Genomic DNA, 12246 nt, shown 5'->3' on the forward strand with positions numbered 1-12246 from the left:
GTTTGGAGTTATCCTAGCTGTGACTCCAATTCCAAGTGAGGTCTGTCTTTGCTGACTTGTTGTTGCCACATCCAGGACTAAGGTTCCTTCACCTTCCTGACCCTGGCATTGCTCTGCATGCATGTATGCTGTTTCTTTTGTGCTCATCCTTCCCTTAGATTTCTCAATTTCCTCATGCTCCAACCATTCTTTGTGAGCCTTTTCGATTGTCCTTACTGGTAAGGAGTTGCTTGAGTTCTCAAATTCTTTTTTGTTTCTATCTTTCCACACTTGCCACAAGATGTTTGCAGTCAGACTATATGTTCCAGCCCTTCCGGTCTTTTCCTTGCCCCAGAAATTCTGATCCGCCATCTTTGGAAGTCTCCTTGTTGATCTTTAGTATCTTCCCATTGGATAGAGGCAGCCTTCCATATGTCAACAGTGTGTGGACAGCTTAGCAGTAAGTGTTCTACCGTTTCTTGTTCCTTCCCACAGGTTCTGCACATTGGATCTCCCAATACTATCTTCTTATGTATTGCTTCTCTTACTGGCAATGCACCTTTTATACATTTCCAGATGAAGATCTTGATTTTGTGTTTGATGTTGAATTTCCATAGGGTGTACCACATCTGTTTAACTTGTTGGCTTCCATATGAGTAGCTTGTACCAGCTGCATCAGTTTTGCATTTTTCAACACAATTATTTTCTTCCATCAAGATTCTATAGCCTGAGCTGACTATGTATGTCCCTCCTACTTGTGGTTGCCAATAATAACTGTCCACCCTCCCTGACAAGCTTGGTGGAATGTTTAGGATCCTCTCTGCATCATTGTTGTTGAAAGTTCTAAAGGTGATGTTCCTCTTCCACCTTTTATGACAGATTAGCTCATTCACCATCTTCAAGTCACAGTTTAGAGGTTTACTGGAAGTTGATTAACCAGTGGTTGCCCCTGGTATCCAATTGTGTTCCCAAATGCTTATACTCCTTCCATTTCCAATTCTTCTGATCAGACCTTTATCAATTAAACTTCTGGTTCCCATTAAACCTTGCCAGATCCAGGAGGCATTCTTGAGTGGTTTGCATTTTAAAATGGACTCCTTAGGGAAGTACTTGGCTCTCAAAACTTTACTGACCAGGAGGTTTGGCTTGGTGAGAATCCTCCAAACCTGCTTCCTTATAGTGCTTTATTGAAAGCTTCTAATCCTTAAAGCCCAATCCTCCTTTATTTCTCTTCATTGCCATTTTCCTCCAAGAAATCCAATGCATTTTGTTATTGCCATTTGTTTCGCCCCACCAGTAGTTGGCCATCAATGAGCTAATATCTTTGTAGAGTTTCCTTGGTAGCTTAAAGCAGGACATGGCATACGTTTGCATTGCTATTGAAACTGCCTTCAGTATTACTTCTTTTCCTGCTGTGCTAAGAAGCTTATTTTTCTAGTCATGCAGCTTTCTCTTTATGTTTTCTCTGATGAAGCCAAAGATCTGATCTTTTGTTCTCGAGATCACCATTGGAAGTCTTAAGTATTTCCCTTGGTTTGCTTCTACCATTCCTCCTAGTGATTTGCACACTTCCTTTCTTTGCTCACAGGACATATTTTTACTAAAAAAGACTACAGATTTGTCAAAGTTGAGTAGTTGCCCTGAGGCCACTTCATAGGTTTTGAGGACTTTCATAATTTCAGTGGCCTGTTGCATGTTAGCTTTACAAAAAATGAGGGAGTCGTCTGCAAAGAAAATGTGGGTGATGATAGGTCCTTGCCTGTTGATTTTCAGTCCTTTTATCTTGTTGCTTTCTTCAGCTTTCCTCAGCAAGTTAGAAAAGCCTTCTGAGCAGATTAAGAATAAGTAGGGAGACAAGGGATCTCCCTCACGTATTCCCTTCTTGGTGTTATAATGCCTTTAGTTTCTCCATTGCAGTTGAAAGAATAGGTGACAGTCTTCATACAGCTAGTAATCCAGTTGATCCATTTTGTACAAAAGCCCATCTTCTGCATCATTGCTTGCAAAAAATGCCACTCCACCCTATCATAAGCTTTGGCCATATCTAACTTGATTGCCATATATTCTTCTTTTCCTTGTCTTTTGTTTTTGAGGCAGTGCATGTACTCATGAGTTAAGATCACAATGTCTAAGATTTGCCTATCTAGGATGAAAGCAGATTGAGTTTTGCTTATGCATTTGTCCAAGACAGATTTTAGTTTGTTGGCCAGGATTTTGGAAATGATTTTGTACATCACACTACAAAGGCTGATAGGTCTATAGCTTTCCAAACAGGTTGGGTTCAGGATTTTAGGAACAAGTAATATGACAGTATGATTAACAAATTTAAGCATGAAACCAGAACTAAAGAAGGATTGAATTGTTGGGATTAGATCAACCTTGATAGTGCTCCAAAACCTCTGAAAGAACAAAGAAGACATACCATCCTGTTCTGGAGCTTTTTCAGGATGCATGGAGAAAAGTGCAGATTGAATTTCACTCTCTTCTACAGGCTTAAAGTAGCATTCATCTCCTGAGTGATGGAATAGGAAATACCTTCTAGAATTTCTGACATATCACTACTTCTTCCACTGTTAAACAGGTCCCTAAAGAAATATGAGATTTCAAACACTAAATCATCCTTATTTTCTGTCCAAGAACCATCCTCCCTTTGTAGTTTCCTAATCCTATTGTTCGTTCTTCTCCCCTCGACATAGGCGTGGAAGTATTTAGTATTCTTATCTCCATCTCTAAGCCAGCTAATCCTGGCTTTCTGACTCCAGAAATTTTCTTCCTCTTTGTAGGCCTCTTTCAACTGATCTTTGAGTTCTGCAATTCTACCTTTTTTGTTTTCTGCACCTGAGTCTCTTACACTCTCCAATTCATTCTTCAAATAAAAAATTTTACTTTTAGAGTTTGCCTGGAAGGTATTTCTCCATTTCAGAAGTTCAATTCTGCAATTTTTTATCTTCTTTATGATTTTGAACATTTTAAATCCTTGTTCCTCCTTCTGCCAGGCTCTCTCAACCACCTGTTGAACCCCTTCCCTTTGAAACCATCTTTTATCAAAATAAAATTTTTTTTTCCTTTTTTATTTATCTGGAACTGTATCTAGCAAGAGCCTACTATGGTCAGAAGCATAAGTATCTATGTGCTGGCATCTTGCCTTACCAAAAGTTTGAAACCACTCAAAACTACACAAACATCTATCTAATCTTTGCCTTACCTCTCCTTCATTATCCCAGTGATTGCTCCATGTCGAAGGGTGCCCTTCAAATCTTATGTCTATTAAACTATTCTGGTCCATGAAGTCTTTAAAATCCTTAAAACTCCTTTCCTCTCTGACTACTCCACCCCATATTTCTTCGTTAGACAAAATATCATTGAAGTCCCCAGCAATCATGTATCTAGCTCCCCACAATCTTTTCCTATCACTCAGGACCCTCCACTGCTCCTTCCTGGTCTGAGGCTCACAACTAGCATACACACCAACAAACCACCAGTCCATCTGAGTATCATTGTCTTCTATTTAGCTTCAATGGTAAACACTGTTTTGTTCACCTCCAAAATATATGCATCCTCCTTTCATAATAGAGCTATTCCTCCTGCCTTGTTCATTGCTTCTACTACTGCACCAGTGTCAAATCTAAAGCCTTTAACCACTCTATCTATGACTTGTTTCCTATTCTTAGTCTCACTTAAAAATATCAGATTTGGAGAGGAGAGATTATTCACCTACCTCAGATGGGGAACTGTCAAGGGACTCCCCACTCTTTGGCAGTTACACACCAAGACTCTCATTTCCTTTGGGGGGTCCCATTAAGGAAGGACCCCACCTCCTCTCCAATCATCTCAGTTGGATCAAGTTCATCAATTGGTTTGGCCTTTTTCCATATCATTGTAACCTGGCTTACTTCCTCCATTTCTTCATCTCTGATCAGTGCCTTCCTTTTGCCAATACTCAAATGGTTATTTTCATTTCCATTTATTTCCTTCAAAGGCCTTCTAGTTTTAGTTGGAGACTTCAACTTCTAAATGTTCTTTTGGTTTGCTTCTCAATAGCTTCCTGTACCATTACATTCCTTTGGGGCTCTTCCTGTATCACTTCCTCCCCCTGCAGCTTTCTCATTCATTCTATTTTCTTGATCCTTCGCTCGAATAGCTGTTTCTCTGTCCTCCTCCATGTCTTCTACCTCATCTATAATTTGTTTCTCTTCTTCCTCCTATGCTTGTTGTGGGAGGTCTTGTTTTCCCTTATCTAGGTACAAGGGGCCATTACTGTACTCTTGTGCAGGTTCTCTAGCTTCCAGTCCATATGGTGAACCTCTTAGACCATGCTCAATTCTCATATCCTCCAACTCCTTCATAAGATCCTGATTGCCTTTTCTTTCTTTTCCTGTGATCTTAAGAGTTTCCAAGAAGTTTTCCTTCAGCTGTGTCCTGGTTCTCTTTTGCTCAATCATTTCTCCATTCTGGAATTTCCAGTATCTTTTGTCATTTGGCATGTCAGTCCTCACTGGTTTTTTCTATGGTGAATTTTTGTTATTTCCTACTCTCAACTAGGGCCCATACTGGTTCTCTGAAATGCTTCTTGATATGACTCTCTTATCTTTGCATGACCGTTCACTATGACCTACTATTCCACAACTATAACAGCAAAAGTCTGGGCATCTTTCATACTTAAAGGCTACCCATTTGATAGACCCTGCCAATTTCACCATTATTCCTCGGAGAAGGGGCTTTGACAAATCAGTTAAGGCTAAGATTTTCAAATGTCTACCCTCTTTACCCCCTGTCTGAGGAATTAGGACCTCTTTTGCTTCTTTGAACATAGCCCCAATCTTTCTACCTACCTCTTTGGTTAGCCAGTGTACTGGCAGGTTCCAGATCTGCCCCCATAGAGGTGCAGTCACAAAGGCTCCATAATTCTCTTCAATTCCTTCTGACCACCTGTTCAGCACTAACATTTGACTATCTATCATCCAAGGGTCTCCTTCTACAATTTTGTCTTTGTCGTCTGGATTAGGGATGTTGAATTGAAACAAGTTAGGCCCCAGTTCCATCACTGTCATTTTTCTAGGATACCCCCATGCTGCAACCACAAAGTTCTTAACCCCTGTGAAGTTCGCTACTTTGTCTCCTCCCTATTAGGCTACCTTCACATTCCCTCACTCCACTATGTAGATCTTCAAGCTCCAGCGTAGCTCCTGAGAGCTCATTTCCAGCAAGAGAGAATTTTTGCATCAGCTCAGTCAGGTCACCCTCCATTGATAGTACCAGTCTTTCTAGGCGGTATTTCCTTCTCCACACTCAGGAGAGTTTGAAGTTACTACAGGAAAGGGAGCAAGACACTACTACAAGAAAACTAATATATTCCTGCTAAAGTCAGGGAAAAAACTACTACAAGAACAGAACTAGCTCTTGTATAAAACATAAAAGTTGTAGCCCTTTGAGTTAGCTTTCCAATGTATCAAGAATCATCCAATTTAGAGCTCTGTATACTGATAAATGACCAAAATACCTTTGACTAGTCAGCGCTCTATTTCAGCTTTCGACCATGAAATTGCACTTCTGTGTTTTGACTTTTTGATAATGAAAATGACTGAACTGGACTTTGATGTCTTCATACCAAATGTAGATCTATCTCTTAGCTTCAAAATGGTATTAAAATCACCTCCATTCAATACTTGTATCTCAAGATATAGCCAAAATACCACAAGGTATCAAAGATGTCTTCACTTGCATTTCATCCTTTGAGTATTTTGCACCTCATGTCTTCTTTTTATCACTTCAAATCATCATCAATTATCCAATTATCTTCGAAATCACTCCAATTGATGATTGAATAATTAAATTTACAAAAACATGAAGTTTTTACAATTAAAATCCATAAAAATGTAATTTTTATCACTTAAACCACAAAATACATATTTTCACTAGAAAATTAGTTAATTAACTATAAAAATAAATAAAACACACCAAAACTAAAGAATAAAACACACACAAAAAACACGTAAAATATATACTTATCAGCGAGCTCTACAAGAAGTTAAAGGTTATGTTCAGTCACCATAAAACGCAGCTTTTAATTTACGTATACATTCATAGAACATTGAAAAGCCAAGGGGAGATTAAGTAGACTTCAACCATTACCAAGTTATTAAAAAACATGACGACTTTGTTTCTAATTTCAAAAACCTTGTTATCAATTCATTTGTCAAATCACATATCTTACAACTAATAATTAGCCGCCGTAACAGTTGAGAGGTTCAATATTGATCACCTAATAGAGAAAAATTTAGCAAAGCTAGCTAACTGTTGCCCAATAATAATTGAAATTGGCAATCTTGACTGGCGCCCCATTATGCATTTCCCATTGGAATTAACATCCAAATAACTACATTTAATATCACCACCATAGTTGGAAAATCACCGAAAATTCAATCTTTTTCAGCAGAATTTAACAAAAAACTAGAGAACTTTGAACATTCAGTTTACCAACACTTGATTAAATAGCTGGATGCTTTATTAGCCCCATTCCTCCAATACAAGTCCTAAAATAAAAACCCACTATGTGATTGTCAGACATTTAATTAATTGAAGCAAATCAAGCAAAAAAAAGTTGATATGTAATAATAAATAAGAGGAATTGAACATAATTTCTATGCCAACATGCTCAAACATGATCTTCAGGGAGTCAAAACATATTCGTTCTCGAGTTTATGTTACATATTAGTTCGGGGCTTTGAACTAGAAATGATAGACGTGCTTATAATAAGCAGACTACATATAATATAGGGATAATTTCAGAAACCTCCCCAGAGATTTGTGACAATATCATTTAGCATTCTTGAAATTTGAAAGATATCACTTGTCTCTCTTATTTTAAACTTTTTATAACATTATAAATCCATTTTAAAATATATTATTAGAAAAACTCATTTTTGGATAGAGAATTTGTAGTCAATCCAATATTGCCCTTTTCTTCTGCACCATTTTGTTTTCATAACAAATGTAGTTAATCCTTTAAACTTTTAAAAACTTCACAGATATGGTTTTGTAGTTAAGAATTATAGGATATTAACAAGATTGAAAAACATTTTAATAGTGTTCATGCCATTAGTTGGCGCTAGGGGTGGCAATTTTCGACACGACCTGAAAACACGACACGAACCTAACACGAAATTAATGGGTTTGGGTTGAGATTTCGGGAATTCGGGTCAGAATCGGGTTGAACCCGATGAACCCGAAAAGAAAACAGGTCAATTTCGGGTCAACCGTGGTGACCTGATATAATCCGATATGATCCGTTTACGAATTAAAAATAATTTAATAAATATAAAAATAATTTTATCTAACTAAACTAAGTTATTCTTTTTTTCAAAGGCATTAATTACTTAATCTTAAATGAATTTATTTAATTTGTGTGAAGTTGAAATTATTATATTTGGACAAATAATATATTATATTATTTTTTACTTTTATACTGTTTTAATTTATTTTATATTTTGTTTGGGATAAAACACTTTTACAGTGTTTAATTTATTTTAGATTTAGTTTGGAATTATTTATTCAAATTTTTATTACTTGATTATGTAATTAGTTTTGTGAGAAATTAATTTTATTAGAAATTACAGTGATAAATTAATAAATTAAAATTAAATTTCGGGTCGACCCGCCAACCCGTCAACCTGAAATTTTTGGGTTCGGATCAGTATACCTGACCCGTCACGGGTTGGCGGGTCGGGTTCGGGTCAACAAATTTTCTGACGGGTCTGGTCAGACCCGACCCGCCAACCTGATTTGGAACCGAATTGCCACCCCTAGTTGGCGCAATAAATATTAAATTTATAAATTCAAAAGCACTTTTTAGTAAAATAATAACTTCTTTTGATCTTTGAAAACATATCAAATGAGTTTGTAAACATAATTTAAATTTTTTCCAATTTTTCTAAAATTATAATAATTTGAAAAACTCCTCAAGTAGACTATGAACACTTTATAGTTAATAATATTTTTTTGGCTTGAAAACACCTTAAATGTGCTCTTAAAATAAATTATTTATACCTTAAAGCAACCACTGTTATATTGTATCCTGTAAAATTGCACATTCACTCAATTTGTCTATTGATTTCAAGCTTTTGTTAATATACTTTTAATTTTGAAAAAAAAGTAGGACAACAAAGGGCACTTTTGGAATGAAAACATCTTCTCTCTTCAAAAATGAGTTTGTTAATAATTTATTTTGAAATGGGCCGATAATGTCACAAAAATTAGAAAACAGGGAAGACAAGTGATTTTTTTCAAAATTCAAAAGTGCTAAGTGAAATTATCAGAAACCTCAAGAGAAGTTTCTAAAATTATTCCTATATTATATGCCTTGCAGTTTTCCTGCCGGTGGTTGAGTGCCCATATTTTTCCACTTTACTTTTGGTTGATTCCAAATATTTTCCAATATAGTGGAAATAATTTTTCTTTTGCATCATCTTCATTCATTCAGGATATTAAAGAAGGCCATTATTCTCTTTCTTAGTTTAATTTCAAGTGTAAATATGCAACCATTATACAGTCACATTCTCTCTAAGTGCTTTCCAAACGGAGGTATCTCATCAGCATATATACGATAATAAGTTATATAGTACAAGAGAGCATGCAATACATGTCAACGTCTCTTAACGTTTATAGTCACCAATCACTCTCTAAACCATCACTAACGGTAGTGGCAGTGGTGTCACCATCAAAGTTTCATCACCAACGGCGATGGCTCTCGTGTCACCACAGGTTTGTAGCCCCTCACCACTCATTTATGCCTCTGTCGGATTTCAACTTTGGTAGGTAAGTCTGTCTTATAGCAATTGTATCATTAATACATGCCAAGAAAAATGTGTCTGCTTAGAGTCCCACAATTCGATAGGAGAAATGTGCATAGAGTAGGTGGAAACATTTACTAATTTTCAAAATTTTTCTGCACTATATAGTACTAAGTTAAAGCCTCAAGCCAACTAACCAATGATTGTAATAGTTTGTAATTATCCGGGGCATTCACCAACCAAATAGTTAACTTACATGTCCAGGCTTATAATGCTACAAGATAATTAATTTTAAGGGAGATTAGTATAATTTTTGAAATTTGGAGGAAATAGTCAGGAATTTGTGAAATAGTTAGAAATCTCAAAGGGAGTTTATGAAATTATCTCTTTGTAATAAGGGTGATTAAAAGCCCCAAACTTCATCGTTTATTTTAGTGGCAGTTATTTTTATAAATAATGGCTGTGTATTAAAGGCAAGGGATGTAACTGAAATTGGTATTTGATAACTTAATGAAAGATTCACCCTTCCTGCTCAATTATCGCTCTCTTCATATCTCTCTTTCTTTTCCTCTTTTTCTTTCCATTTTCTTTTCCTTTTCTCTTTGTGTCTTCATTTCTGCACTTATTCTTCTTTATCTTCAATTCTAAGCTACTAAAATCTTCCTATTGATTCTAGTTATGACAATTGATATCAGAGCCGTCGAATCCTTGCCACACTAAGACTAATTTCACGGTGGAAAACCTAGATATCAGTCTTGTTAGACCCAAATCAGAATGGCCGGTCTGACTGTGAATCAGCCTTCTTTTCAAATTGAGTTGTAATGCAAAATCATTGCGGTAAAAAATCAGTCAAAATCGACTAAACCAGTGATTCGGTTTGACTAATTGACTCGATTCTCAAACTTTTTTTCTTGTTTTCTCCAAACATAATTTAAGTTATTGATAAGTATATATTTTACGTGTTTTTAGTGTGTTTTATTAGTTAGTTTTGGTGTGTTTTAACTACTAATTAACTAGGTTTTTGGTGAAAATATGCATTTTATGGTTTAAAGTGGTAAAAATTGCATTTCTATGGATTTTAATAGTGAAAACTTCATATTTTTTTAGGTTTAATGATTCAATCATTAAATGGTGTGAATTGAGAAAATAATTGGATGATTGATGATGGTTTAAAGTGATGAAAAGAGAATATGAAGTGCAAGAGAGGAAATGCAATCAAGAACAAAAGAGGCAAGTGAAAACAGCTTTGACACCTTATAGTATTTTGGCTATATCTTGAGATACACGCATTGAATTGAGGTGATTCTTCAACCATTTTGAAGCTATGAGATATATCTACATTTGGTATGAAGACATCAAAGCCCAATTCAGCCGTTTTTGTTGTCAAAAAGTCGAAATACAGAAGTACAACTCTGTTGTGGAAAGCTGAAATAAAGCTCTGACCACTTGGTGGTATTTTGACCATATCTCGGTCCACAGACCTCCAAATGAGATGATTCTTAAGGCATTGGAAAACTAACACAAAGGATTACAACTCTTATGTTTTACACAAGAGTTAGTTCGGCCTCCATCATTGAGAAAATATCGGTTGTCCTGCTTTCACATAACTTTTCTAACTCAATTCTAGCTATCAATTCTGGCTATATCTGATCAAGAAAAGTGTGGAAAGTTGGAAAGACAACTCATAGAAGTTTCAAGAGTCAAAAATGACAACTAAAAACAACTCATTTGGCTCTTGAATCCTCTATAAATAGAGGCCTTTAGAGAACATTTTCACATCTTTGGAAGGCTAGAGAAACTCCACAAAAATGTAGTCTTTACTAGTTTTTCTTAGTTTATTAGTTAGGTTAGTATAGTATAGAATAGTTTAGGTAGTTATGTGTGTTATCCACTCTTGTGTATTAGTTAGGCAAAGATGAAGAAGGAGATGAAGATGGAGGAGATGAACTCATGTGACAAGGGTTACATTTCTTTCCAAACTCTTTATCTTTTGTATTTGATTCTAAGTTTAGTTAATATACAAGTTTTGGATTAAAATCTATTATGTGTTTCTAAAGTTTATGCCTTGGATTTGATTGAACTTTCTATGATTGTTAGTGTTTATTATTTGGCTATTTGAAGCTATTATTTTGAGCAAGTTATTTAGTACTTTAGCTCTCTAAATCATGATTAACTTGGTACCATTAATTGTGATTATCTAAAGGTATTATTTTTTCAATAAAAATTGAGATTTAACACTAGTTCAAGAAGAGCTAAACCTAGGGAGTATACTCATAACAGTAGAGGTGCACCTTTGTGGCTTTAGTGATTCATTTCATATAATTTCATAGAAGAAATGAACTTATAGCTAATTTCATAACCACGAGAGTAGGTATGGATTAGTTATAAGTATAGTTGATTCACTACGAGAGTAGGTTTCATATGCATAAGAAAATTACGCCATAACTAGCCAAGATAGTAGTACTCAATGATCCAAAAATAGCACTTGCATAAGTAGTTAGGAATACCATAACCTAAGGAGTTTTCGTTTGTTAGTATCTGATAGGTTGCAATTTTATCATTTATTTTATTATTATTCCTTCTATTGCCTGACTTTATGTGGATTAATTGCGGGATTCTACTCACTTTTAGTATTTTGCATTTATTTCAGGGAGTAGAACGAAAATATAATAATAGGTGCTAATTTGGCAGGAAAAGAGTCCAGATGATAGAACTTGTCCTAGGGGCATTTTTGGAACAACAAAACGTGAGCCCTTGTTGGGCAAATTGGGCCGAAGTCTTCTTTTCGGCAATGAGCCGCTGCACATCAAAAGGGAGGCAGAGGATAAAAACAAAAATAGCAGCAGAGGACTAGGGGGATCTGGCTTTCTTCTTAGTTTTTCGTCTTTAGCTTAGCCTGAATTTTATTGACTTTTCCCTTGGACTTACTTTTTGGTTTTGGGGACTTATGAATGTTAGGACCCCTAAGCCATTCTTGGTTTTTGACTTTTCTTCATCTTTGAACTTTTAGTATTTACGTTTCTTTCTTTGTATGTCATTCGAAGTGAAACAGAGGGCTACCTCTTGTAACTTTGCTATCTTTTCTTGATTGGAGCAAATTGCATTTCCCAATTTTTGTGACAATGGCCGCGACTCTTGTTTCAACTTCCTGTGGACTTAGTTCATCATACATGAACTAATTTCACCACTCTAGTCAAGGAGCAACGGAGGCTCTGGTTCACCTAAAATTGTGAGATCGATTTAATTTAATCTTTTCCTTTTATTTATTGGTATTCACATATTTCTTGATTGTTATGCTTATGGTTATTTAATTAATTGATTATTTTGGATCCAGATAATTAATTGATTTGGTAATCTATTGTCAATTAGGGCATTAAATCCGTAATTGTTTAATTGCCTTGAAATAGTGACAACTGGCATGATTGAATTTGTGTCAGGGGGATATGCGGGCTAATCTGAAATAACCCTGGTAGTGCGT

At 35.7% G+C, this 12246-nt stretch overlaps 1 protein-coding gene across 1 annotated transcript; it reads right to left on the reverse strand.

Moving 5' to 3' along the window:
• Window positions 1–4517: 4517 nt before the first annotated feature.
• Window positions 4518–5226, reverse strand: LOC113713907 (uncharacterized). The gene is made up of 2 exons (XM_072068600.1): window positions 5115–5226; window positions 4518–5023 (listed from the first exon to the last, which is right to left on the reverse strand). The coding sequence occupies exons 1-2, from the start codon at window positions 5224–5226 to the stop codon at window positions 4518–4520; spliced, it is 618 nt and encodes a 205-aa protein (XP_071924701.1).
• Window positions 5227–12246: the final 7020 nt, after the last annotated feature.

This window comes from Coffea arabica, chromosome 10c (genome assembly GCF_036785885.1).
Source record: "Coffea arabica cultivar ET-39 chromosome 10c, Coffea Arabica ET-39 HiFi, whole genome shotgun sequence".
Taxonomy (NCBI): Eukaryota; Viridiplantae; Streptophyta; class Magnoliopsida; order Gentianales; family Rubiaceae; genus Coffea; species Coffea arabica.